The sequence below is a fragment of the Callorhinchus milii genome, unplaced genomic scaffold (assembly GCF_018977255.1).
Source record: "Callorhinchus milii isolate IMCB2004 unplaced genomic scaffold, IMCB_Cmil_1.0 Scaffold5, whole genome shotgun sequence".
NCBI lineage: Eukaryota > Metazoa > Chordata > Chondrichthyes > Chimaeriformes > Callorhinchidae > Callorhinchus > Callorhinchus milii.
This window is the reverse complement of record NW_024704746.1, coordinates 67,806,985-67,832,344: the sequence shown is the minus strand read 5'-3', so window position 1 is coordinate 67,832,344 and position 25,360 is coordinate 67,806,985. Positions and strand designations below refer to the sequence as shown.

Here is a 25,360-nt window from a genome sequence, read left to right as displayed (position 1 = left end):
GCGCACTCTGGGCTTCCCCCCCCACCCCCAAGCCTTGGCTCTCGCCAACCTGCGCCTAATACTCTCTGGGATTAGGTAAGCAAGATGTGTCCATCCATGGCTTGGGGGGGTGGGGGGTTGGGGGAAGGAGACACATTATCAGAGACGCCATCTTTCGGACACGAAATCAGAGCGGGAGATGATCTGCCACCTGCGACTACAAGGCCCAGTCACTGGCGCGGGGCAGAAGCACTTTGGGTTCCAGGCACTGGATCAAACACGGGAGTTGTTGGGAGGTGTACGGGGGTGGTGGGGGGGTGTTGGGGGGAGGGGAGGTGTGGGGGGGGGGAGGGGGTGCTGTGAGCGCTGTTTCACAGCTGTACTCATGGCCCGAGGCAGAGCAAATTACAATCTCCTGTCCTGACATCCGACAGCGAAGCATGAACAGCATTCCCGTAATTGCCCTCCACACGCCCGAAGCCATCCCGGCCAGTCACATCCCCGCTCACCGCCACGAGCCGTGTGCGTGCGTGTGCGCTTGCGTGCACTTGTGTGAGTGTGTGTGTGTGCGTGCGTGTGAGTATTTTTTTTAATGCTCGCTCCCTGCGTTCCTTGCACTTTATACAGCCCCTCATCACGTCTTCGAGACGCCTCAAAGCGCTTCGCGGGACACACTGTAGTGACTGCATTTTGTGGGCGAAACGCGGGAGCCGGCCAAAGGTTTCGCCCTGCCCGTGACTCAAACCCAGGTCCTCGCGCTTGTGAGGTGAGCGCTGTAACCTTCGTGCTGCAGGATATATATAAATATAATTGCTTCTATATTTGGATGTTGGGTGTGTGTTTTTTTTTAAACACTCGGATGGAAAAAATGATCAGTGGAGCGTTTGGGTGAGAATTCTCGAGGGAACGAGCTGTAAATTGACTAACTGATAGGAAAGAGAGGCTGGTGTGCGTGGTTTGTGGCGGCAATTAACAAGCTGTGACCCCGAACTGCAGGCACGGGGCCGCCCAAGTTCCACCCGGCCTCAGCCTTAAACCCGAGATGGCTTAAATAAATGATAAAATGAGTCACTCGCTTGACTGGCAGTTTGTGGACTTTGCTGTGGGCAAATTGGCTGCTGCTGCGTTTTGCTCACAACACACAGTCACTACACTTTGCAGTAGATCCTGCGAAGCGGCAACTGCGCACAGCAGTGTCCCACCAACAAGTGAGTGGGTTGAGTGACTCGCCCAAATGTTTTTTTGGGGGGCGGAGGGATTATTACACCCTACTCACTGCTGGTAAACGGAGTGCGTGCGTGTGCGTGTGCGCGTGTGCGGAGTAAGGAAACTTACTTAAGGTTTTGCGCCGCCCGGGAATCAGTCTTGTTTTCTGCACAAGGAGTCAGGGTTAGGGTTTGGGAGGCTGCGCGGCCAGAGAACTGCGCAGCACGGACACGCGGAGCTGAGCTGAGCGCGGCGTCTAAGCCGCTACAAGTCTTAACGATCATCACCTCAAACCTGCAGGAGAATGGGGGTGGGGGGGGGGGGGCTTTTAGGAAAAATACCTGGAATCAAACAGGCAGCCGGGGAACATTGAATGGACGCCTGTGGACGTCTCAGACCGCTTCACGGGACTCACTGTCAAGCGCAGTGACTGTGTGTTTTGTGGGCGAAACGCGGCAGCCAATTGCGCCCGGCAGTCTCCCACAAACAGCCGTGGAGTGAGCCATCAAATTATCGTTATTGTTATATATTTTTGCCCTGAGAGAGTGAGAGGGAGAGCCAGCGCCCATTCCTCCTGTCAGCCTGAAATTGATGCCGGGGTTTATTCCGCAGTCTCCTAATGACCTGTTGCTAACGCTCCTGGGCTTGAAAGCAAAAATGCGCTGTGTGGCCTTCCATATCTGCGGATGATTTACCGGGAGTCAAACGCCCCCTCTCTCCGCCTCCCCTCCCCTCCCACATCTGCTGTGTCTCTGTCCCAACCTGTCCACAGGGCAAACGGTCAGACATGAGGGTGATGGCTTGATCTCAGTCAGTGTCAGCCTGACTCTCTCTCTCTCTCTCGAGATGCAGCGAGTGCACGAGGTGTTAAAGACGGTTCGATTGTGCCGTTTAACAGAGAGACCCTTGGGATGTGAGGGGTTAACCTCCTGCAATCACCTTTAGAATAATTGTGCACCAGAGTTTGTTTGATGACTTGGATTTCCTGCGGCTCACAAAAAAAAACCCTATTGGACAGGAGAACGTCTCAAAGCGCTTCACAGGGTTTTACTGTAAAGCGTAGTGACTGTGCGTTTCTTGTGGGCGAGAGGCGGCAGCCGATCTGCACGCAGCAGCGTCCCCGCGAAGTGAGTGACCGATTTTATTTGGGGGCTTGTTGGCCAGGGCACGAGGAGAAAGAGAGAGCGATAGAGAGAGAGAGATAGAGATAGAGAGGGCACGAGAGAGAGAGAGAGACTCCCTTCTCTGAACAGCACCGCAGGAACTTTAACGGGGCCCGGACGGGGAGTGAGGTTTAACGTCTCACCAACAGGACAGCGTCTCCGACAATGCAACACCCTCTCCCTCTCTCCCACCCCCCCCCCACCCCCGGTGTTTCACTGGAACGTCAGCCGAGACCAACGTGGGGCTCGAGTCCCCAACCTTCTGACTCAGAGATCAGAGTGCCACCACTGAGCCGGGCTGACAGATACGAGTGAAACTAATCCCTTCTTACTCTGCGCTGACAAGCGGTTGAGTGTATTTTTTGGCTGTTTTGCATTCCACTTCTACTGCCAAAATGAAGCCCAAAAAAAGATTAAATACACAGTAAAACCCATGGAGTCAAACTACGCCTCTCACCCTCAGGGGCACATGGTTCTAATAACAACACGATAATCTTTTGCGCTCGATGCAGCGCCTTATCTCGTTGGTGAGACGTCTTACAGCACTTTGCAGAATACACCGCAAAAGTGAATTGACCGCGTGTTTTGTGGGCAACCGATTGCGCACAGCAGTTTTCCCACCACAAGCCATAGTGGGGGGGGATTATTACCCCATCAAAGCCAATCGACTAACACCGGGTTGTTACTTATTGCTGGTAAAAAGAGGCGCGTACGTGTGTGTGTGTGTGGAGGAAGGAAACTTGCATAAGGTTTCGCCCCGACCGGGAATCAAACCCGGGTCCTCCCGCTTGCGAGGCCACTGAGCTACAGGTCTCCAAATTTATGGGTTCAATTTCCCCCACATTGTGAGGGACTTTGAGCTCACCGTCTCGGCTGATGCCCAGTGCAGTGTTGTGTGACACTGTCCTTTGGGTGAGACATTAAATCTGAGCTCCCAGTCTGTGCCCTATTTGGGCGGACGTTAAGGATTCCACACCCGCCTTCCCCAACCTCACTCCGAGACGCTATTGGAAAATACAGAGAGGAGGGAGTTTCTCTCCTGGTGTCCTGGCTGACAATCTCCCCAACCCCCACCCAACCCCCAGGAGCAAAGAAGAAAAATCAGGCATTTTGTGGGACCTTGTTGTGAACAAAATGGCCACCGTGTTTCCGCACTTATGCCATCGCTTGGCGTCCCCTCACCGGCCTTCAATCTCCCCCCCCAATGGGTTAATCCTCGGACTCTGACCTTGTCAACACCTGCTGAATTTGCCGAGCCCCGGACCTGGCTAAGCTACCCACCCTCGCTCCCCCCCTCCCCCCATCAAAGCCCCCTGACCTCCGACCTCCCTGTCTCTTGCCGGCACGATCATCTCTGGTGATGCCCGACATGGCTTTGACACTGTGAAACCAATCAGCTAATCCCGGGATCTCTCAGCCTTGTTAGCTGCCGAGTGCTGTTACCGCTCGCCTCACCGCACAAGTCACAACTTTCTGACTCATCTCCCAAACATGCAGCACTTCCTCAGCCCCTCTTCCCCCCCTCACTGCCTCCGCCATCGTCTCTCTCCCCCTCCATCGCCCAACAGAGCTGCTCGGAGGCAGTCAAGCCATCTCTGAGGCCACTCTTACTACAGGGTGTTCACAAAGTCAACAACAACAACCTGAATTTCCCCAGCGCCCCCTCACACAGGGTAGCGTCCCAGAGCGCTTGACAGTGGCGGAGGCAGTGGGTTGGGGAATCCTGTTCCCCCCCACCCCATGTTTTTTCCCCTCTACAGTTTACAACCAACCACCGAAACACGTGGAAAAATTAATGAAGTGTCGTACTTCCTCGTACTCACGTCCCCTCCTACACCTTCTCGGCTCCAACGAAAACGCACTGGGTTTCCCCTTTTTTTTTGTTCAATCCCAGTTTAAAAAAAAATGTTTGACACTGTGACCTGAGGGGAGTGAACCCAGTCACTGCCTTTTATGGTTATTGACTGATGCTTAACCTGTGTGTAATGGGAGAGCTAACGAGGAGGGCTGGACTTGCAGTCGGGGTTGGTTAGAGCTCCAGCGATAATTGATCACCAGTACAGAGTTGGGTCAAGTTAGAAGAGGGGAGAGGCTGGAGTGGATGGATAATAATTACATTATTAATAATCATAATAATCACAATAATCCTTGCATTTGATGCAGCGCCTTATCACGTCTTCAGGACGTCTCAAAGCGCTCCACAGCGTACACTGTAAAGTGTGTGTTTTGAGGGTGAAATGACTGGGAGTGGGGGTCGAAGAGGAAGGTCTTGAGATTGACCTGAAATGGGGTGAGGGAGGGAGGTGGGTTGCAAGCCTACGGTCTGAAGGTGTGGCAGGTGGATGGGGTGGGATGGAGTGAGGGCTGGGAGGCAAGCCGGGGGGGGTGGGGTGGGATTTGAGATAGAAAAGACTAAAAGGTGCTTCGGGTGAAGAAGAAAGCGAGAGAGTAAATCCCTGTACTTTTACATTTCTGAGCAAGAGTTCCTGGCTGGCGAGGTAGGGAGACAGCGGCTAATGCAGGGGGATCAGTAACAGAGAGAGACACAAAGTACATTTAACAGCTCTCCCCGGCTCGGCAGAATAACCTTTATTCGTGTGCGAGGTTGAGATCGCTTTTTATCCTCTGTGACATTCCTCTGTCGAGATTCCAGGCCCTCGCGCTCTCTCCCCTCTTTGTCTCTCTCTCTCTCTCTCTCACGCTCTCTCTCTCTCTCTCCCCCTCTCTCTCTCTCTCTCTCTCCCTGTCTGTTTTTGGTCAGGCGGGTGTCTGACGCGCACGGAAACCCACCGCCGGGCGTAACGAGTGAGTCTCTGAAGCAAACCGAGTTCCCCCACCCCTTCAACCTCTTTATCTCGAAGGTTTAGTAATAATCTTCGGATGAGACGTTAAGCCTCATTCCTCGTCTCTGCTCTGTTCAGGTGGATTTTTGGAGATCCCGCGGCACTGTTAGGAAAGAGAAGGGAATTTCCCCCCTCTCTCTCTCTCTCTCTCTCTCTCTCTCTCGATGTCCCGGCTGACAATCCCCCCCCAATCACCAGATAAAATGAGTCACTCACTTCACGGCTGTTTTTGCGGGGACGTCGCTGCGCTGAATTGGGCTGCCGTGTTTGCCGACAAAATACACAGTCACTACGCTTCACAGTTAACCTGCTAGTCAAAGCCCTAACTAACGGGGAGGGTGGTCCCAGCTGGACAAGCTGCGGGAAAGCTTGGCCAGACAGCGCTCTCTCTCTCTCTCTCTCTCTCAATGGCAAATTGTGTGGGTTTAGCCGGTTAGACTCCAGCAGTTACCCCAACACACACTCTGGACTGTCCCCCCCCCCCCACCCCTCCCAAACCTTGGCTCGTGCCAACCTGCGGCTAATACTCTCTGGAATTAGAGAGAGAGAGAGAGAGAGAGAGCGCGGGTTCCATTCCAACAATCTGTCTCTGGCATTGCCAGGTGTGGGTTTGGAAACTCTTAAGCGACGGTGATGTGTTTCCTCGTGTGTTGGACACCCGGTTGGCCAAAGAAAAAAAGAGGAAGGAAGTGGCCTTTCATGATCCTGGCAGAGCTGCAGAAAGCAATGCAATGCTGGGCTGAAGGGATTATTACCTCCGGTAAAGGCATCCGTCAATCGACTAACAACCGGGTTCCTACTGACTGCCGGTAAACAGAGGCGTGTGTGTGTGTGTGTGTGTGTGTGGGTGTGTGGGTGTGGGTGTGTGGGTGTGTGGAGTCAGGAAACTTGGCCAAGGTTTCGCCCTGACCGGGAATCAAACCCAGGTCCTCTGGCTTGCGAGGCGAGAGGTCTAACCACTGAGCTACAGGACCGCACAAATTTCTTGTGGTGATTATACACACTCACACACTCACACACACACTCACACACTCACACTCACACACACGCACCCTGGCATCCAGCCCGGGCACAGCTTCAATCGACGATGCCTCTGGTGGTATCGCCCCAGCCCGGTCAGGTGGAGTACGGCAGGACACTCCTAACCGTGGTTGTTTTTATATCCCAAACATATATTTCTTTCGCACGGCTCTGAAAAGAATGGAATCCTATCCCTGTCGGTGGGGCACAGGGTTACTTCACGCCGAGATTTTCTCCGACGAGACACGGCTCGCTGAGACGCTTGTGATTAAAAAGAAAGGGGAATTTCACTCCCGACAATCCCTTCCCCCTGTTCTCCCCCACCCCCTTCTCCCCCACTTCTCCCCACAAATCCCCCCCCCCCCCGCTCCCGCGCCTTCTCACCTCCTTCGCTACCCCTCCCGAAACAGTCACGTCTCCTTATTTTTCACTTGGTACAGCCGTTTCGATAAAACTTCACGTACAACCTTATTGATTCTTTATTATACGGAGTCCTGTAGCTCAGAGGTTAGAGCCCTCGTCTCGCCACACGCACACGCACACACGCGCACGCACACACACACGCGCACGCACACGCCTCGGTTTACCAGCAGTGAGTGGGAACCCGGTCATTAGTCAGTTGGCGGATCGCTTTTCTGGGGGTAATAATTCCTCCAAAAACAATAATAATAATAATTCGGTTCCCTCAACCCACGAGTGTGTGTGTGGAGCCGCGTTTCACCCACAAATACACAATCACTACACTTTTGCAGTATATTCTGTGAAGCGCTTTGAGACGTGATGAGGCGCTGTGTCAAATGCGAGGACTATTATTATATTATTATATTATATTATGTATATATATTATATTATTATAATCCCAGTCTCCTGAGGCCTGGAATTCCGGCTGGTCTTGGGCTGTGAGGCTGTTTTCTGACGGCCCCCGATACGGTAGACTGTCTCTGCGGCCGCGTTCCTTCACGGTGTTGACAAGCTCCACATCCTGGGGAGCCCCCAACGTCAAGGCAGGGCAGTCTCGCAGCCTAAGACTGGGTGGAATTTCAGGCCTCAACTATAATAATAACAACAATAATAATCCTTGTTACGTCTTCGAGACGTCTCTGAAGATGTGAAGCGTAGTGACTGTGCATTTCGTGGGCGAAACCCAGCAGCCAATCGCGCACAGCGGCGAGCTCCAAAATCATGGATTGAGTGATCAAATTATTGTTGTTTTTGAAGGGCTTTTTACCCCCGGAAAGTGATCCGCCAATCGACTAACAACCGGGTTCCCACTTACTGTTGGTAAACAGAGGTGTGTGGTGTAAGGAAACTCGCCTGAGGTTTCGCTCTGATCTGCCCGGGACTCGAACCCGGGTCCTCTCGCAATAGATCCTGTTAAAGCCTTTGAGACGTCGCAACAAAATGATAGGCGCCATATCAAATGCAAGGATCATTATTATTAATATTATTATCGTTGTGAGACAGGTCACATCAGTGCTCTTCCCCCCCCTGGGTTTGACGGGAATGTGAGCTGACGGGTGGTGGGTGTCAGAGACTGAGGGGATTACACGATCTCAGGCTCAGTCTGAGCCCAGACACCACGTCAATCTCCCTCGCTCACTCACTCGCTCTCAATCAGCCTCTCCCGCTGTGATCCTTCTCTGACCTGACTCCGTAACCCCCCCCCTCCCACCTCTCCCCACCCCTGGGGGGATTATCAGCCTAATGGAGGGCATGTGGTGGGATTAGGCTGTTTTCAGGGAAAAGCAGCGGGTTTCTATAAACGTATTTGCTTCCCGCAATTTGCTTATCACACATCGTTAATAAGCCTCAGAGCGCTTCACAGGGTCTCGCTGTAAAGCGCAGTGACTGTGTGTTTTCCTGGAAAAACACGGCAGCCAATTTGCACACAGCAGTGTGCGACAAACAGCTGTGAGTGAACGAACGATTCTATCTGTCGACCACGACTCCAGGAGAGAGAGTAACTCCCTCCTCTTTCCCATGTTATTATTATTATAAATACAGTCAATTCACTTTACAGTGTATCCTGTGAAGCGCTTTGAGACGTCGCAACGACGCAATGAGGCCCTCTATCAAATACAACAACAACTTGCATTTATAATAGCGCCCCTCAGGCAGCGTAGAGTCCCAGAGCGATTAACTGCATTGGGGCGGCAGCTTAGACTGCCACTCCAATTTGTAGGGGTTTGAACCCCCATAACCTTCTGACTCAGAGATGAGAGACTGAGCCAGACTGAGGGTCAAGCCGTTGATTTGACAGACAGGTGTTATCATGCTGTGCCAATCAGCGGGGGGGGGGGAGTGTGGGGGGGTGGGGGGCTGACATGTGTTTGGGGGATTTTCCCCCCCACAGGGCAGAGTTTGCTAATTGTCTTAATGTCTAATCCACTTGTGACTCTGCAGATCAAAGGGAGGAGTGATGGGGTCTTACACAGGGTCCGACCTCCACAGATTAGCCGTATGTTCATCAGACTTGTCGCTCACTATTCAATTGCAATTTCGGCTCAAGCACTGAGACCTCTGACTAGGATCAAGGCTTCGTTCTTTCTGGTCAGCCGGGTGTCTGACACACACGGAAACCCGTCACCGTGACCGGCCGGGTGTCTGACACACACGGAAACCCGTCACCGTGACCGGCCGGGTGTCTGACACACACACGGAAACCCGTCACCGTGACCGGCCGGGTGTCTGACACACACGGAAACCCGTCACCGTGACCGGCCGGGTGTCTGACACACACACGGAAACCCGTCACCGTGACCGGCCGGGTGTCTGACACACACGGAAACCCGTCACCGTGACCGGCCGGGTGTCTGACACACACGGAAACCCGTCACCGTGACACACACACGGAAACCCGTCACCGTGACCAGCCGGGTGTCTGACACACACACGGAAACCCGTCACCGTGACCAGCCGGGTGTCTGACACACACACGGAAACCCGTCACCGTGACCAGCCGGGTGTCTGACACACACGGAAACCCGTCACCGTGACCAGCCGGGTGTCTGACACACACACGGAAACCCGTCACCGTGACCAGCCGGGTGTCTGACACACACGGAAACCCGTCACCGTGACCGCCGGGTGTCTGACACACACACGGAAACCCGTCACCGTGACCGGCCGGGTGTCTGACACACACACACACGGAAACCCGTCACCGTGACCAGCCGGGTGTCTGACACACACACGGAAACCCGTCACCGTGACCGGCCGGGTGTCTGACACACACACGGAAACCCGTCACCGTGACCGGCCGGGTGTCTGACACACACGGAAACCCGTCACCGTGACCAGCCCGGGTGTCTGACACACACGGAAACCCGTCACTGATCTATGCAATGCAAAGATCATTATTATTTTCTTTTGATAAACACACGTGAAGCGGTCGACACAAGGGACTTTGTAAAATGACTTTTCTCATATTGAAAGAGACTCTGAGGCAGAAGTGGAATAAATCTAAAGCGATCCTCCCACTTCCTCAGATATTACATTTCCTGTCGCTGACAATATTGCAAAATATTTATGATTTAATCACAAATAATATGAGAATGTGGGGGTTGGAATCGACTGGGGATTTCCAAACAATAATACCAAAATAATAATACCATCAGGTAGCAAAGACGTCTCAAAGCCCTGCACAGGATTCCCTGTGAAGTGTAGTGACTGTGTATTTTGTGGGCAAAACGCAGCAGCCAATTGCGCACAGCGACGTCCCCACAAACAGTCGTTGATTTGGTGACCCAATTTTATTTGGGGGGATTGTCGGGCAGGACACCGGGAGAGAGACAGACACAGAGAGAGAAAGAGAAACTCCTTATCTTTTTTCCCACAACACCGCAAGATCTTTAACGTCCACTGAACAGATACAGACGGGGAGTGAGGTTTAACGTCTCCTCCGAAGGACGGCGTCTCCGGCACTGCGACACCCCCCCCCCCCCCCCACCCCCAGCGCTGCACTGGAGCGTCAGCTTAAGACGCCCTGACAGTGGGGGCTTGAACCCACAATCTTCTGACTCAGAGACGAAAGAGAGAGAGAGAGAGTCCGACTGAGCCGGGCTGACACGGCCGGATACCGTTCTCCAGATGTGAGCTGCTTTTGAACGAACAAGTGAAACGAGGACATGTTTTAAATAACGTGCGGAATGCATTTTTATTCAAATACCAAAATATACATTTCACTTGACTTCGGTGACCGCTCGGAGTGGAACTCTAACATCAGACTTATATAAAAACTGTACACGGACATGAGTTTAACCTAAAGCCTTTGAACAAATAATCTCGCAGGCGCCTGGGGGTGAAAAGGGGAGCGGGGGGGGGGTTGGGGGGAGGGAAGGGGAATACACCCTTTGTTCCAGTTTTTGTCTCTTCCATTCCCGACAATGGTGGGATTCGGTGGGGACAGAGCCCGATCGCTCCCTGATCCGGATCACTCCTGACCCAGCGCCGAGGTTAGGAGATTCTGAACTGATTGACTTTCTCTCTTCTTCTCTCCCCTTTCTCCCACCCTCTCTGTCCCCCTCGCGCTAACCCCACAGCTCTCCATCTCACTCACTCCCACCCCGGGGAATGAATCACTCTGCCGCCCCCCCACCCCACCCCCCCCAGACCTCAGAGAGTGCAGACACAGGTTGGCAAAGTCTCTGTCACCTTGTGTCCCATCCGATTTAGTGACTGTACGTGTGTTTCATAGTCTTACTTCCACTACGTACTTATAATCTTTACAATCACGTCAGGAGGGCCTTTCAACTCAGCACTTTACTGTAAAGTGTAGTGACTGTGTGTTTTGTAGGCGAACCCAGCAATTTCCCGCCAACCTCTCTCTCTTCCTCATCCTCCTCCCCCATCAAACGCCATCATTTTTGGACCCTCTTCTGTACTTTGACGCCATCCCTTGTAACAATAATAATCACCCGTGAATCTATATGGAAATTCAACTCATTTGGTACAAAAAGTTTTCAGACAGATTATATTAACAAAAAACACTTCTACACACAACAGCCATCCTCCCATCGCAGTGTAGAAATAGGCTGTTTCTACATCACCGTGACCGGCCGGGTGTCTGACACACACGGAAACCCATCACCGTGACCGGCCGGGTGTCTGACACACACGGAAACCCGTCACCGTGACCGGCCGGGTGTCTGACACACACGGAAACCCGTCACCGTGACCAGCCGGTGTCTGACACACACGGAAACCCGTCACCGTGACCGGCCGGGTGTCCAAACCAGACTGAGAATTCCACATATGTACACTGCCAATGTACACTTGGAAATTTCCCCGTCTTGAATGGAATGTGCTCTCTCTCTCTCTCTCTCTCTCGCATTCACGCCTTCATTCATTCATTATCTCACTCACTCACTCACTCGTTCATTCATTCAGTCACTCGTTCAACAACAACAAAATGACATTTGTATAGCGCCTTTCACGTCGGGAGGACATCCCAAGGCTCTGTTTCCCTCACTCATTCCCTCCACAACAGGGAGTGAGCGAGTGACCAGCGTTCCCCTCCCCTCCCCCGTTATAATAGCGTCTCTCTCTCTCTGGTCTCGGGGGAGAGGGGGGGGATACCCCGCTGCCCCTCCCCCTCCCCCCCCTCTCCCCCCCTCCCCCTTACATGTGGTGCCTTCGGCTGCGGTTCCTCTTCAGCTCCTGGACGTGTTTCCATTTGCCGGTGTTGCCCCGGGGGCGAGACCTCCGTCGCTCCCTCAGCCACAGCTGGTGACAGTAATCCTCGGCCGGGAAGCTGCGGACCCCCACCTGCTGCACGTAGTCCTTGTAGCGGGGGGGCCAGGGCTCGGCAGGGAGCTCCCAGGCTCTGCCAGCCCCCTCCTGCCCCTCGCCAGCCTCGCCCGCCCGCTGGGCCCCCGCCATGTGACCGTTGGTGATGACCTTGAGCTGGAGGCTGGCGATGGTGCTGGTGAAGGACTGCTCCTCCCCGCGGCAGTGATACAGCCCGGCGTCCGTGCTCCGCACACTGCGGATCAGCAGCCCGTACTCCGTCTGGATTATCCGCTCGCTCGCCTTTACCTGCGGCGGGGGGAGAGGGGGGGGGAAAAGCAAGAAAATAATCACAAGTAAATTAGCTGCTTCGTTTCATCCACAAAACACACAGTCACTTCACTTTACAGTGTGTCCCGTGAAGCGCTTTGAGACGTCTCGACGACGTGACGATGCGCCGGGTCAAATGCCAGGATCATCATCATTATTATTATATATTATTGCATTTTATATCCTCCATCCGACGGACTCACTGATAACCGTGTACTTGCTGCAGGACGTCTCAAAGCGCTTCACGGGATACACCGTAAAGTGTGTGTTCTGCGGACGAAACGAGGGGGGCGAGTGGGTGGGGGGGGGAGCCGATTTGCGCCCAGCGAGGTCCCCGCAAACAGCGGTGAGGTGAGCGAGCGATGTTATCTGGTGGTGGGGGGGGGGATTGGCACCAGGACACCGGTGGGGGGAGAGAGAGAGAAACTCTCCAAGTGACGGCATCTCTTCTGACTGTCCCCTTCTGCTCACACACTGACCGTTGGGGGTGGGGGGGGGCGCGGGTGGGTGGGGGGGGGTGTGAGTTATGCTTTGAAGCCTGTGTTGAGTGGGAAAGGGCAGCTGAATCATTTCAGCCGGAGTCAGAGGTTAATAACTCGGAGCTTAATTTGCCCGCAATTATCCGGACGGACGGTGGGCATTCCCACCTGTGGATTATAATCCCCGGTTCTCTCCCAGACGCACTGCGGATGTGGTGAGGCTTAAAAGGCCTGAGCACCAGCGCAACAACAACAACAACTTGCACTTGCGTAGTAGTGTCTCGGAGCGTGCGGTGGGGGTTGGGGAGAGGGGGGGTGGGAGAGACAGAGAGAAAGAGAGAGAGAGAGAGAGAGATGGATTGAGAGATGGTGGGGGGGGGTGCGAGAGCGCGTACGGTGGAGTGAGAGAAAGAGACAGAGCGAGAGAGAGAGAGAGAGAGATTGTGCGCGAGAGACAGAGTGAGAAAAACAGATGGAGAGAGAGAGAGAGAGAGAAAAAAGAGAGTGAGAGATGGAGTGAGAGAAAGGGGTGGGGAGGGGGAGAGTGAGAGAGAGATGGAGAGGAAAAGAGAGACGGAGAGATGGAGGGGAGGAAAAAAGAGAGAGAGAGAAACAGAGGAGGGAGGGGGGTCCGACCACTGTAGTCCTCTCAAGTTTAAAGCGTGTCCGGTCTGGGGTGAGGGGGGAAAGTGTTCAGACCTCAATGACAGGAGCCGTGGAGATGACAAAACACACACAGTCAGAGCATCGGAACTCACTGTTATTCTTTCCCACACAGGAGCTCGCTCCCCGCTGAGCCTCCCACCACCCCTCACCCCCCCTCCCCTCGATAACCTTCTCCCACCCCAGAGACCTGCCCTTTCCCAACAGCTCCGCAGTCTGGAAAAAGAGTGGCCAAACAGCAGTGCACACAGCATCCCTCACCAAGTCATTCCTTTTCTCTCACGACCTCCGCTCACCTCATTCCCCCCCCACCCCCCACCCCTCCCCACCCCTCCCCTCAGCCCAGCCCTCCCCATCCGCACCCCCGGGGGGCAGGGAGAGGAGAGAGCTCACAGGGCACCTCACAGAGGTGGTGTGTGTAAGATTTCTGGAGTCCCTGTAGCTCAGCGGTTGCAGCACTCGTCTCGCAAGCGAGAGGACCCGGGTTCGATTCCCAGGTCAGGGCGAAACTTTAGGCAGATTTCCTGACTTCACACACACACACACACACACACAACACACACTCCTCTGTTTATCAGCCGTCAGTAGGAACCTGGTTGTTAGTCGAATGGAGGATCGCTTTACTGGGAGGAAATAATCCCTTAAACCAAATTGTGCCACTCAACCCACGGCTGTTTGTGGCGGACGCTGCTGTGCGCGATCGGCTGCCGTGTTTTGCCCACAAATATACGGTCAATTCGCTCTACAGTGCATCCTGTGAAGCGCTTTGAGACGTCTCGAAGACGTGATAAGGCGCTGTGTCAGATGCGAGGTTTATACGCTAAGGTTTCGCCCGGACCTGACCTGACCCGCCCGGGAATCGAACTCAGGTCCGCTCGCTCGCTCGCGAGGCGAAGGCGAGGGCTCTAACCCCTGAGCTACAGGGACGCCACAAATTACTGGGGTACAACGTGTCGTGCTTCATGACCTTGTGCTATCAACACAAAGTGGTTGGTGTGGGGGTGGGAGGGTGGGAAGGCGATGAAACATCCCGAGCGTTGGCTGGGAGAGAGGGGAGGGGAAGAGAGGGGGGAAGAGAGAGAGAGAGAGAGAGGGGGAGAGGAAAGAGGAGAGAACAGAGACATTGACTCGATCAAACCAGACCTGGATTGTCAGCTGGGAAATTACAGTAAAGGATCAAAGGCCCGACAAGCGAACAAGCGGGAAGTTGTGCGAGGGGGGTGGGGGGGGGGTGGGGGGGGGGGGGTGCAGGGGAGGTGGCCTTGGAGGCCAGATGTGATTTGGCTTAAGTTCAGTTCTGTGTAATTATTTTGGAGGGTGTGTGTGTGTGTGTGTTTTTTTTCCCTTTGCTTTAACAGCCCCCGGGGGGGGGGGGACGTGCGATAGATAGATCACTGCAAAGTGAGCAGGAGATCTCAATCTTTCCCTCTGCTCACGGCTGCTTCGTGTTCATAAATCGCGCCAATCGAGAAGCGGTCCCGACCCCCTTCTACTGCCCCCATCGTTCCCTCCTCGCTCAGCCGAGGCACTACCCCACGCGAAGGGGCGTTCTGTCAATGATAACAATCGTAATGATGACAATAAACCTGGCACCTGACCCAGCGCTCTGACCAGGTCGTCGGGACGTCGCAAAGCGCTTCACGGGATACACTGCGAAGTGCAGTGACTGTGCATTCTGCGGACGAAACGAACGTGTCAGGCAATTTGTGAGGAGGATTGTCCCACAAACAGCAGGAGTTGTCAGACCCTGAACAGCGTTGGCAACAACAAGTCGTGTGGTTTCAAGTTAAATTCCAGTGGTTGCTCTTCACCGCACTCTTTGGGGTCCCCTCCCCGAGCCTTGGCTCGTGCCAACCCGACTGTCCTGTATCAACTGCAGGGATTATCATTAATATTGTTATAATCCTGTGGGCTTTGGCTGTGGAGATTCAGGGAAGCAAAGGAGCTGAGTTTCCATCCAAACCCAAACAGACAAGGAAACGCTGGCCTCGGTGTCGAGCTGAGGCCTTGGTTTGTGGGAGTGTGGCGGGGGGTGGGGTGTGGGGGGGGGGGAGTGCAGAGCAGAGGAGGGGAGGGGAGAGAGGAGAGAGGAGATGAGAGCTTGCAGTCTTGTTCTGCCCCTGAGGCAGCAAGCGGTGGAAGCATTTACCAGGTCCTCACAGGAAGTCAACATTAACAGCTCAATTACTTTCCAGATTCTCGTCATGCGTCTTTCCTGACGGAAAAGTCTGTTGCTTCGTATGTCCCTTTTATGATATAATGATAATCATAATAATCATCATCATACGAGTCCCGTAGCTCAGTGCTTGGGAGAGCGCTCGCCTCACGAGCGAGGGGCACGCGGGTGCGAGTCCCCGCCAAGGCGAGACCTTAGGCAAGTTTCCTTACTCTACATCAAGTCGCTGCCGTCCAACACAAGGATCGTGGATATTTCTATTACCATCCTCGCATTTGACACAGCGCCTCATCACGTCATTGTAGACGTCTCAAAGCGCTTCACAGGATACACTGCAAAGTGTAGCGACTGGGCATTTTGTGGGTGAAACGCGGCAGCCAATTGCGCACGGCAGCGTCCCCCACGAACAGCCGTGGGATTGAGGGACTATATTATTATTATTTTTTAAGGGATTATTACCCCAGAAAAAGTGATCGACCAATTGACTAACAACCGGGTTCCTGCTGACTGCTGGTAAACAGAGGTGTGTGTGTGGGGGGAGTAAGGAAACTTGCCCGAGGTTTCTCCCCGCCCGGGGAATCGAACCCGGGTCCTCTCGCTTGCGAGGCGAGGGATCTAACCACTGAGCCACACTCAGTCGCTCACACTCTCGTCTCCAGGTCAGGAGGCTGTGGGTTCCAGCCCCAGGTCGGGACTTGAGCTCCAACACAGTGCTGGGGGAGAGAGAGCCCCACATTGTCAGAGACGTCGTTCTTGGGGAGAGACGTTAAACCGGGTTCTTCCCGTCTGTGCCCCTACTCAGTAGATACAGAAAGATAAGCAAAAGTGCAGAGAGAGAGAGAGAGAGAGACAGGTAGAGAGACACAGGTGTGGAGAGAGACAGGGGGAGAGAGAGAGAGAGAGAGAGCGAGAGAGAGAGAGAGAAAGAGAGGAGAGGTAGGCAGACACGGAGGCTCAGAGAGAAGGAGAGAGCGAGAGAGAGGCAGAGATGGAGAGAGAGGAAGAGATAGAGAGAAGAGAGAGGGAGAGAGAGAGGCACAGAGAGAGAGAGAGATAGGATGTAGGGTTTGTGTCTGGGCTGAATTACATCCACGGAACCCCCCAGAGCGGTAATGAGCTCAGATACAGTTTTGGAAGCAAAACATGTTTCACTTGGTGCCGGGTGGTGGTGGAGGGGGTGGGGGGTGGTGGGGGAGGGTGGGGGAGGGTGGGGGGTGACGGAGCGAGTTCTTGGGGAGCGCTGCGCTGGCAAAGACGCCGGCATTCAGGACGAGACGTGAAACCTCACTCCCCGTCTGTGCCCCGTTCAGGTGGACGGTAATGTCTCTCTCAGCGCTGTTGGGAAAAGAGAAGGAAATTTCTCCCTCTCTCTCTCTCTCTCTCTCTCTCTCTCCCCCCACCCCAGTGTCCTGGTTGCAGGGGACGTTGCTACGCGCAAATTAGCTGCCGGGTTCGCCCACAAAACACACAGTCACTACACTGCACAGTACAAAAAAAATCCTGTGATGGGCTTTTGAGTTATTGCGACGTAACGTGACTGTAACGGTTTGAGATTGCGTCTTATCAACGTCAGAGATGGAAAGACAAGTGATCCGGGAATGGGGTGGGGATGGGGTGGGGCGTCGGACTGGGTGGGGGCGGTGGGGGGGGGGGGGGGAGAGTCGCGGGAATAAGAGAGGGGAACAGGAACGGCACAGCCCTCAATTGGGACATGAGAATAACAGACTGTTTACACAACATCAAAGCCCCTGTCAGCAAACAGCCAGGTACGTGTGGGGAGGGGCGGGGGGTGGGGGGTGGCGGGGGGGAGGGGGAGGGGGTGGGGGAGGTGAACATGTGTGTAAGAGATTACTGAGGCTCTGGACACGAGCTCCCACTTTGAAGTCCCAGATTGGAACAACTGGGAGAGAGAGAGAGAGAGAGAGAGAGAGAGTCCCTTCTCTTTTCCCGCCGTGAGATCTTTGGGGTCCACCTGAACAGGACACAGACGGGGAGTGAGGTTTAACGTCTCGTCCTGAAGGACGGGGTCTCTGACAATGCGTCGCTCTCTCTCTCTCTCTCTCTCCATCTGTCCTCTGGTCTATGTGATCGTGTGCAATGACGCCACCTGGCGGCGATCAACAGGGGTTGGAGACCCCTGGCTGAGACTGTGCCGTTCCTTCCATGTCTCGATGTGGGGGTCTTGAACCCCCAACCCCCTGACGCAGAGGCGAGAGAGAGAGAGAGAGAGAGAGAGAGAGTGAGTGAGCGCGACCACTGAGCGAGGACTCCAGGGCACTGCTGAGGACAGCACAGCTCATCAGGGAATCCTCCCCCTCAGCTCCTGGTAACCCCACAGCCAAAGCCCTAATTAACGGGGAAGGCGGGGGGGGGGGGGGGGGGGGGGTCCTCGCTGGACAAGCAGTGGGAAAGCTTGGCCAGACAGCGCTCGCTCTCTCTCTCTCTCTCTCTCTCTCTCTCTCGCAATGGCCCAAATATGTGTGGGTTTAGCTGGTTAGACTCCAGCAGTTACCTCCCACCCCCCCCCTCCCCCAAAGCTTTGGCTCTTGTCAACCTGCGCCTAATACTCTCCGGAATTAGGTAAATAGGGGGCGGGTGTCCCTCCAGGGAAAGAGAGAGAGAGATAGAGAGAGAGAGCGCATTCCAATTCAACAATCCCTGTCCGGCGTTGCCAGGTGTGGGATGGGAGACCTGGAATATTCTCAGTTGGGTTTGGAGACTCTTTAGCGATGGTGATGGGTTTCCTGATAAAATAAAACCATTTTCCTCCGGGTGTCGGTCGCTGCGATGATCTCACCTCCTCGCGATGGTCCCCCCGTGATCTCTGCACGACCCAGTGGACGGAAGGCTGCTGGGATTTGGGAATGCATTCCAGGAACGTGGCGTTCAGCTCAATCCCGATGATCAGCTTCTCCTCCGCAGTTTCCCGCACGGAACCTGTCAATCGCACAACACCCCCTCGGCACGTCAGCCCGGCTTCCACTGACCACCACCCCATCGGCGGTTGGACCTTCCCTCTCTCCGCCCCCACCCGTTAGAACGCCAGGTCCCTCCGCCTCGTCCCCTCCCTCGCCTCCTTCAAGGCCCGTCTCAAGACCCTCCTCTTCGACCGCGCCTTCGGTCATCCTCCTACCCCCACACCACCCTCCCCGCCCTCCGCACCCTCCTGATCCCAACCCCCAGCTCGGGTCCAACTCCCTGACTGCCCAGGGCCTCGGGACGTCCTGACCGACACGAAAGACGCCGCGTGAATGTAACGTGTTTGTGTGGTGGAGCACAAGATGGACACTCACTGTCGTCCAGGTCCCAGCATTGACTGATCGGGTTCCCGTGCCTCACGTCCTGCCTCCGCGTGCGTCTGACAAACAGCGGAGAGACCGTCAGTCGGCGCCAAACACGGAGCAACAATTCATCAAGCGTTAGCGCCAGGCGACAGGGGGGAGGTGGGGGAGGGGGTGAGGGGGAGGAGGGGGCAGTGGGACAGGGGTTGGGAACGTACCGTTTTGCGGTGGGGGTGTAGCGGGAGCAGGAGTGACCGTCCCAGGCACAGTAGGGGTCTCTGGCCAAACAGCACTCGGCGCACACAGCCCCGTAAACACCACAGCGGTGGAGGGGCAACTGGACCAGACCAGCACCTGAGCCAACGTACAGCAACTGCTGTAAGGACACAAGCAGATACTAGTTACTGTACACACTGCGCACACACTGCACACACACACTGTACACACACTGTACACACACACTGTACACACACTGCGCACACACACACTGTACACACACTGTACACACACTGCGCACACACTGCACACACACACTGTACACACACACACACTGCGCACACACACTGTACACACACTGCGCACACACTGTACACACACACTGTACACACTGTACACACACTGTACACACACTGTACACACACACTGTACACACACTGTACACACACTGCGCACACACACACTGTACACACTGCGCACACACTGCACACACGCACTGTACACACACTGTACACACACTGCGCACACACACTGTACACACACTGCGCACACACACACTGTACACACTGCGCACACACTGCACACACACACTGTACACACACTGCGCGCACACACACTGTACACACACTGCGCACATACACACACTGTACACACACTGCGCACACACTGTACACACACTGCGCACACACTGTACACACACTGCGCACACACACACTGTACACACACTGCGCACACACTGTACACACACTGCGCACACACACACACTGTACACACTACACACTGTACACACTGCACACACGCACTGTACACACATACTGTACATACACTGCGCACACACACATTGTACACACACTGCGCACACACACTGTACACACACTATACACACTGCACACTGTACACACTGCACACACACACTGTACACACACTATACACACACTGTGCACACACACACTGTACACACACTGCGCACACACACTGTACACACACTATACACACTGCACACTGTACACACTGCACACACGCACTGCACACACACTGTACACACACACACATTGTTCACACACACTGTACACACTGTGCCCTGTACACACACACTTATCCTGTGCACACACACTGTACACACACACGCGTACACACAGCCCCCCCCCCCCCCCTACCCCATGCAGGAGGCAGCAGTGTGCCCACCCCTGCACCAGTCGATAAAATCACCCGTTAAGTTCATGGCTGTTTGCGGGGACGTTGTTGAGCCCCCCCCCACCCCCAAGCCCCCCCCCCCGCCAAGCCCCCCCCCCCCGCCAAGCCCCCCCTCCCTCCCCCCCCACCCCAGGAGAGGAGTGTGTGTCACAGCCACCAGTTACCTGCTTTGAGGAGATCACCATTCTGAGGACAGGAGAGGGGACCTGGAGACAGAAAATCAATCAGGTGTCAGAGAGTTTATTACACGCTCCGCGAGCTGCGTCAGCCTGAGACACACCAGATCACAGGCAAGTTTTCTCCTCCTCCTCCTCCTCCTCCTCCTCCTCCTTCTTCTCAATTGTTATTAATTTGTGATTATTATTTATTTAGCGTTATTATTAATCGTCGTCATTAATCTTATTACCACTCCAATTCACTTTACAGTGTATCCCGCGAAGCGCTTTGAGGCGTCTCAACAGCGTGATGAGGCGCCGTGTCAACTGCGAGGATTATTATTATTATCATTATTATAATTGAGCTCTGAGCTCACGGTCTAGGCTGAGGCTCCAGCGAAGCCCTGGGGGTGAAGGGGGGGAGAGAGAGACATTGTCGGATGAGACGTTAAACCTCACTCCTGGTCTGTGCCCTGTTCAGGCAGACGTTAAAGATCCTGCTGTTGGGAAAGGGAATTTCTCTCTCTCTCTCTCTCTCTCTCTCTCTCTCGTCTCTCCTGGCCGACAATCCCCCCCCCCCACCCACCACCACCCGATAAAATCAGTCGCTCACTTCCTGAACGACTGACAGACGGATGGAGCCAGAGAAACAGGGAATCTTTACCTTAAAGACCTGCATCTCCTCCAGAACCACTTCCTCTGCCGTCCAGTCCTCCTTCACGATGCTCACGGCCTTCAGCACTGACCCCGTATCTGTGGTTATGTGCAGAGAGTTTAAGCTTCCGCTCACGCCAGTCTCCCGGGCACTACCCCCCCACCATCCCCCCCCCCACACCCCAACCGAGACATCCACCCCAACCCCTTCCTGATCCCCTACACACCCCAATCCCCTGAACCCCAACACACACACACCCCCCCCACTCCAATCCCCCGCCCCACGCACTCCACCCCCCCCCCCCCACCCCACTGGCCCCATTACCTGTCCCCAGGAACATGACATGGTACTGCCCGTCCTCGGCCGTGACCTGATCCACGGTGATGTGCGTGAGCCGCTGGTCTGCGGTGACGTGGGTGAACACCGGGCGCCCGTTCACCGGGTGCACTGACCGGGCCATGACCGGGTGCCGCCTGGAAAAGCCGATCACAGCGTCCGGGAAATCCTTTGTGGACGTGATCGAGGGGTCGTAGGTCTCGCTGGGGCACTGTGGGTGGGGTGGGGGCGCGGGGGAGAGGGGGGAAGAGACATGTCAACACACAACACGCTTGATCATGGGAGAGGGGGCTGTCAGGGAAATATCTCATCCTTCCAAAGCCCCCCCCACCCTTCCTCTCTGTCTGTCCATCTGTCCACTCCCTCCCATAATACGCCTCTGTTTACCAGCGGTCAGTAGGAACCCGGTTGCTATCAATTGGCGGATCACTTTCCAGGGGGTAATAATCCCTGATAATAATTTGGTCACTCAATCCACAATTCTTTATACATATATATATACACATAATCCTTTATTTATATATATTTGTATATATATATCTGTATATGTTGCGGATATATATGTGATATATCTATATGTATATCTCTTTATATATAAAGATATACATATATATATGTAAAACACACAGTCACTACACTTTTCCACACCATACACTGTATGGACCGATGGATGAGTTGATGGTAACTGGAAGAGCCGGAAGTCTATGGATGATCCGAGTCTGAAGGGTTTGTGAGCAAATGTCTCCCTCCTGTGGTCAGGTAGAATATTGCAGCTCAACACCTGTCCCGGGGATTTCCAGTCTCCGGGAACATTTGCCAGAAAATTCAATATGGGACTAGATATTGGGAAATTCTCCCCGTCCCGTCTCTCTGGAAGTCTGTCCGTCTGTCCGTCTGTCCGTCTGCCTTCCAGGAAACCCCGGGCCATCGCCGGCCAATAAAGATGGTAAAGAAATGTTTCTCAAACAAAAATCTAATGGCATTGACCCGAGGGCAGGAGCGTGTGGTGCGTGTAATTGCGTTCAGTGTTTCACAGACGTTGGTAAAAGGCGACGTCGATAATCATTAAACGGGATTTTTAACGGGTTTGGGCTCCGTCAATGGGGTGGCGCAAGGTCACCATCTCGTGGTAACGACAGGAAGAGCAGCCGGGCTGATGATGATGATGATGATAATAATAATAAAATAATAATAGTAATTCGCGTTGTCTCAAAGCGCTTCACACAGGATCCGCTGTAAAGTGCAGTGACTGTGTGTGTTTTGTGGGTGAAACGCGGCAGTTTAATTGCGCACAGCAGCGTCCCCGCAAACAGCTATGGAGCGAAGTAACCAGATTTATTTGGTGGTGGTGGTGGGGGGGGGGGGGGGGATTGTCGGCCTGGACACCAGGAGAGAGAGAGGGAGAGAGAGAAACTCTCTTCTCTCTCCGACTGCTCTGCAGGATCTTCAATTCAGGCTCAAAGTCCCTGCCACGGGGGCTCGAACCCCCTCAACCTCCCGAGTTCGGAGGTGAGGGAGCGACAGACTGAGTCACAGGCGGACACCTGAACGAGTTCCACGTTTTAAGTGAGACCTGCTGAGACCAGGTGGAATTTCAGGCCTCAGGCAATCCCCCCCCTCTCCCTCCCCCCTCTCCCTCCCCCCTCTCCCTCCCCCTCTCTTTCCTCCCGCAGCGCAATTTCCGCCCTCGCAAAACACCTGTGTTCATTAAATTATAATTATAAAAACATTAGGTTGGTACATTACACACTCTGTCCCCCACCCCCCCTCCCCTCCCTCCCTGCCCCAACACACACACTAACCCCCCCCACACATACACTGCACCCCTCTCCCCCCAATACACACACACACACACACACTCTTCCTCCCCAATCACAGACACTGACCACCCCCCCCACACCCCCACCCCCCCATCCCCACACACACACTCTCTCCTACCAAGGAGGGGGTGGGGGTGGGGGTGGGGGTGTAGCCCCTGTACTCACCGTGCCGGGCCTGGGGTACGGGATCCGTCCCTCAAACTCCACCCAGCGATGGTCGGGCCCCTCCTTGTGGCTGTACGGCCCGTTGAAGACCGCCCGGATGTCAGCCATCTTATACACACACACAGCGGAGCCTTTGAAGATGGAACTGAGGGGGGAGAGAGAGAGAGAGAGGAGAGGGGGGGAGAGATGCCAATGGTGTGCTAGAGGCGGTGTGGGGGGGGGGTGTGGGGTTGGGTGGGGGGGGGGGAGGCTCCACTCTTATACTCACTGGTGTCACAAATGTCACGTTCCAATCCTTATTCCAGAAGTTACATTAAATTCAGAGCCCCCTCCGCCCCCGCCCCCCCCCCCCCCCACACTCCCCCACCCCGCAACGCCCACCATCCTCGCCAGGCTCTGTACCCTCCCCACCAAAATCACCCCCGAACCACCCTCACCCTCCCCCCCTCCAGGCGTCTGACACGAGCGGAAACCATCACCATGATTGAGGGTCTCTGCACTCTGTACAGTGGGTTAATGATCTCCTGATAGCTGGACCAGTATGCTCCCCCCCCCCACCCAACCCAACTCTTCTACGTCCCCCCCACAACCCCACCGTTCCATACAATGCCCCCCACTGGCTCCCCAGTTCCCCCTCCCCTCCCACACGTTGGCCTTGGCTGATAATCACCTGCTGGTGGTGAAGACTCCGTACACAACCGGGTTCCTATCATCTCTGGTCGGCAACACAAACACATCCTCTTCACAGAGACAGAGAGAGAGAGAGAGGTGGGGGGTGGTGGGGGGGGTGGGGGGGGGAGAGAGAGTGAACGAGAAGAGAGAGACAACGAGAGCAAAAAAAAAAGACCTATTATTAAATAGTTACATCAATCGGCGTAATAATAATAATAATAATAATCCTAGCTTTATTAGCGGTATTATTATCACAGCTCCTTATCACATCTTCGAGACGTCTCAAAGCGCTTCACAGGATACACTGTAAAGTGCAGTGACTGTGTAGTTTGAGGGTGAAACGCGGCAGCCAATCGCGCACACAGACAGCCATAGAGCGAGCGGCCAATTTTATTTGGCGGATTGTCGGTCAGGACACCGGGAGAGAGACAGAGAGAGAGGGAGAGAGAGAGAGAGAGAAAAACTCCTTTCTCTTTTCCCCACAGAGCCGCGGGATCTTTAACATCCACCTGAGCCGACGGGGAGCGTCTCCTCCGAAGGACGGCGTCTCCGACAATGCGACCCCCACCCACCCCCCCCCCCCCACCCCCCCCCCCGCAGCGCTGCACTGGAGAATCAGCTTAGACTGTGTTGTACCTTTGTGTTCTGTGTGATATTTAACGCGACAATAAGCCTTGCGTTGGACGTCCCAAGGCGTTGTGTTGCTCGTCACACGTTGGGGAAGGGAGGGGGCGGGGGGTGGGTGGGTGGGAGGTGGTGGGGGGAGTGGGGTGGGTGGGGGAGTGGGGGAAGGTTGACTTACGGAGTTCATCAAAATATGTGTCGACTCCGTCAGGCCCCGGAACGGAGCAAACCAGCCGTGCCTTCAGGAACGTGCTCCACTTGTTGATCAGACTCCTCTGGCCCCCCACGTCATTCTGTCGTCAATTAAACACAGCTGTTAGGGGTCACAGGAAATAATAATAATAATAATAATAATACAACAATAATAAAATAAAAATCTAATGGTAATAATATAAGCATAATAATAATACAACGGTAATAATGTAAATATAATAATCATATAATGGTAATAATATAAATATAATGCTATAATAATATAATGATAATAATATAATAACAATATAATGATAATAATGCAATGATAATATAATAATGATGATAATAATATAATAATAATATAATCATAACAAACATTTTGATATTGATATAAGGACTAACTGGTCTGGACATCAACCAGCAATAGTGACACCGAGAAACACCACCACAATAATTTGGGT

General features: G+C 54.2%; 1 protein-coding gene across 1 annotated transcript in view; it reads right to left on the bottom strand.

Annotated features, from left to right (window-relative positions):
- Positions 1 to 11,830: 11,830 nt before the first annotated feature.
- The window catches only part of sema3d (sema domain, immunoglobulin domain (Ig), short basic domain, secreted, (semaphorin) 3D), a 35,952-nt gene continuing 22,422 nt past the window's right edge, over positions 11,831 to 25,360 (bottom strand). Inside the window, exons 9-18 of the mRNA XM_042335222.1 lie at positions 24,883 to 24,997; positions 24,079 to 24,148; positions 23,409 to 23,553; positions 21,412 to 21,634; positions 21,097 to 21,185; positions 20,442 to 20,483; positions 19,086 to 19,243; positions 18,880 to 18,944; positions 18,384 to 18,523; positions 11,831 to 12,247 (exon numbers count right to left, since the gene is read on the bottom strand). Of these exons, the coding sequence (XP_042191156.1) occupies positions 11,831 to 12,247; positions 18,384 to 18,523; positions 18,880 to 18,944; positions 19,086 to 19,243; positions 20,442 to 20,483; positions 21,097 to 21,185; positions 21,412 to 21,634; positions 23,409 to 23,553; positions 24,079 to 24,148; positions 24,883 to 24,997 (1,464 nt within the window). The remainder of the gene's footprint in view (positions 12,248 to 18,383; positions 18,524 to 18,879; positions 18,945 to 19,085; positions 19,244 to 20,441; positions 20,484 to 21,096; positions 21,186 to 21,411; positions 21,635 to 23,408; positions 23,554 to 24,078; positions 24,149 to 24,882; positions 24,998 to 25,360) is intronic.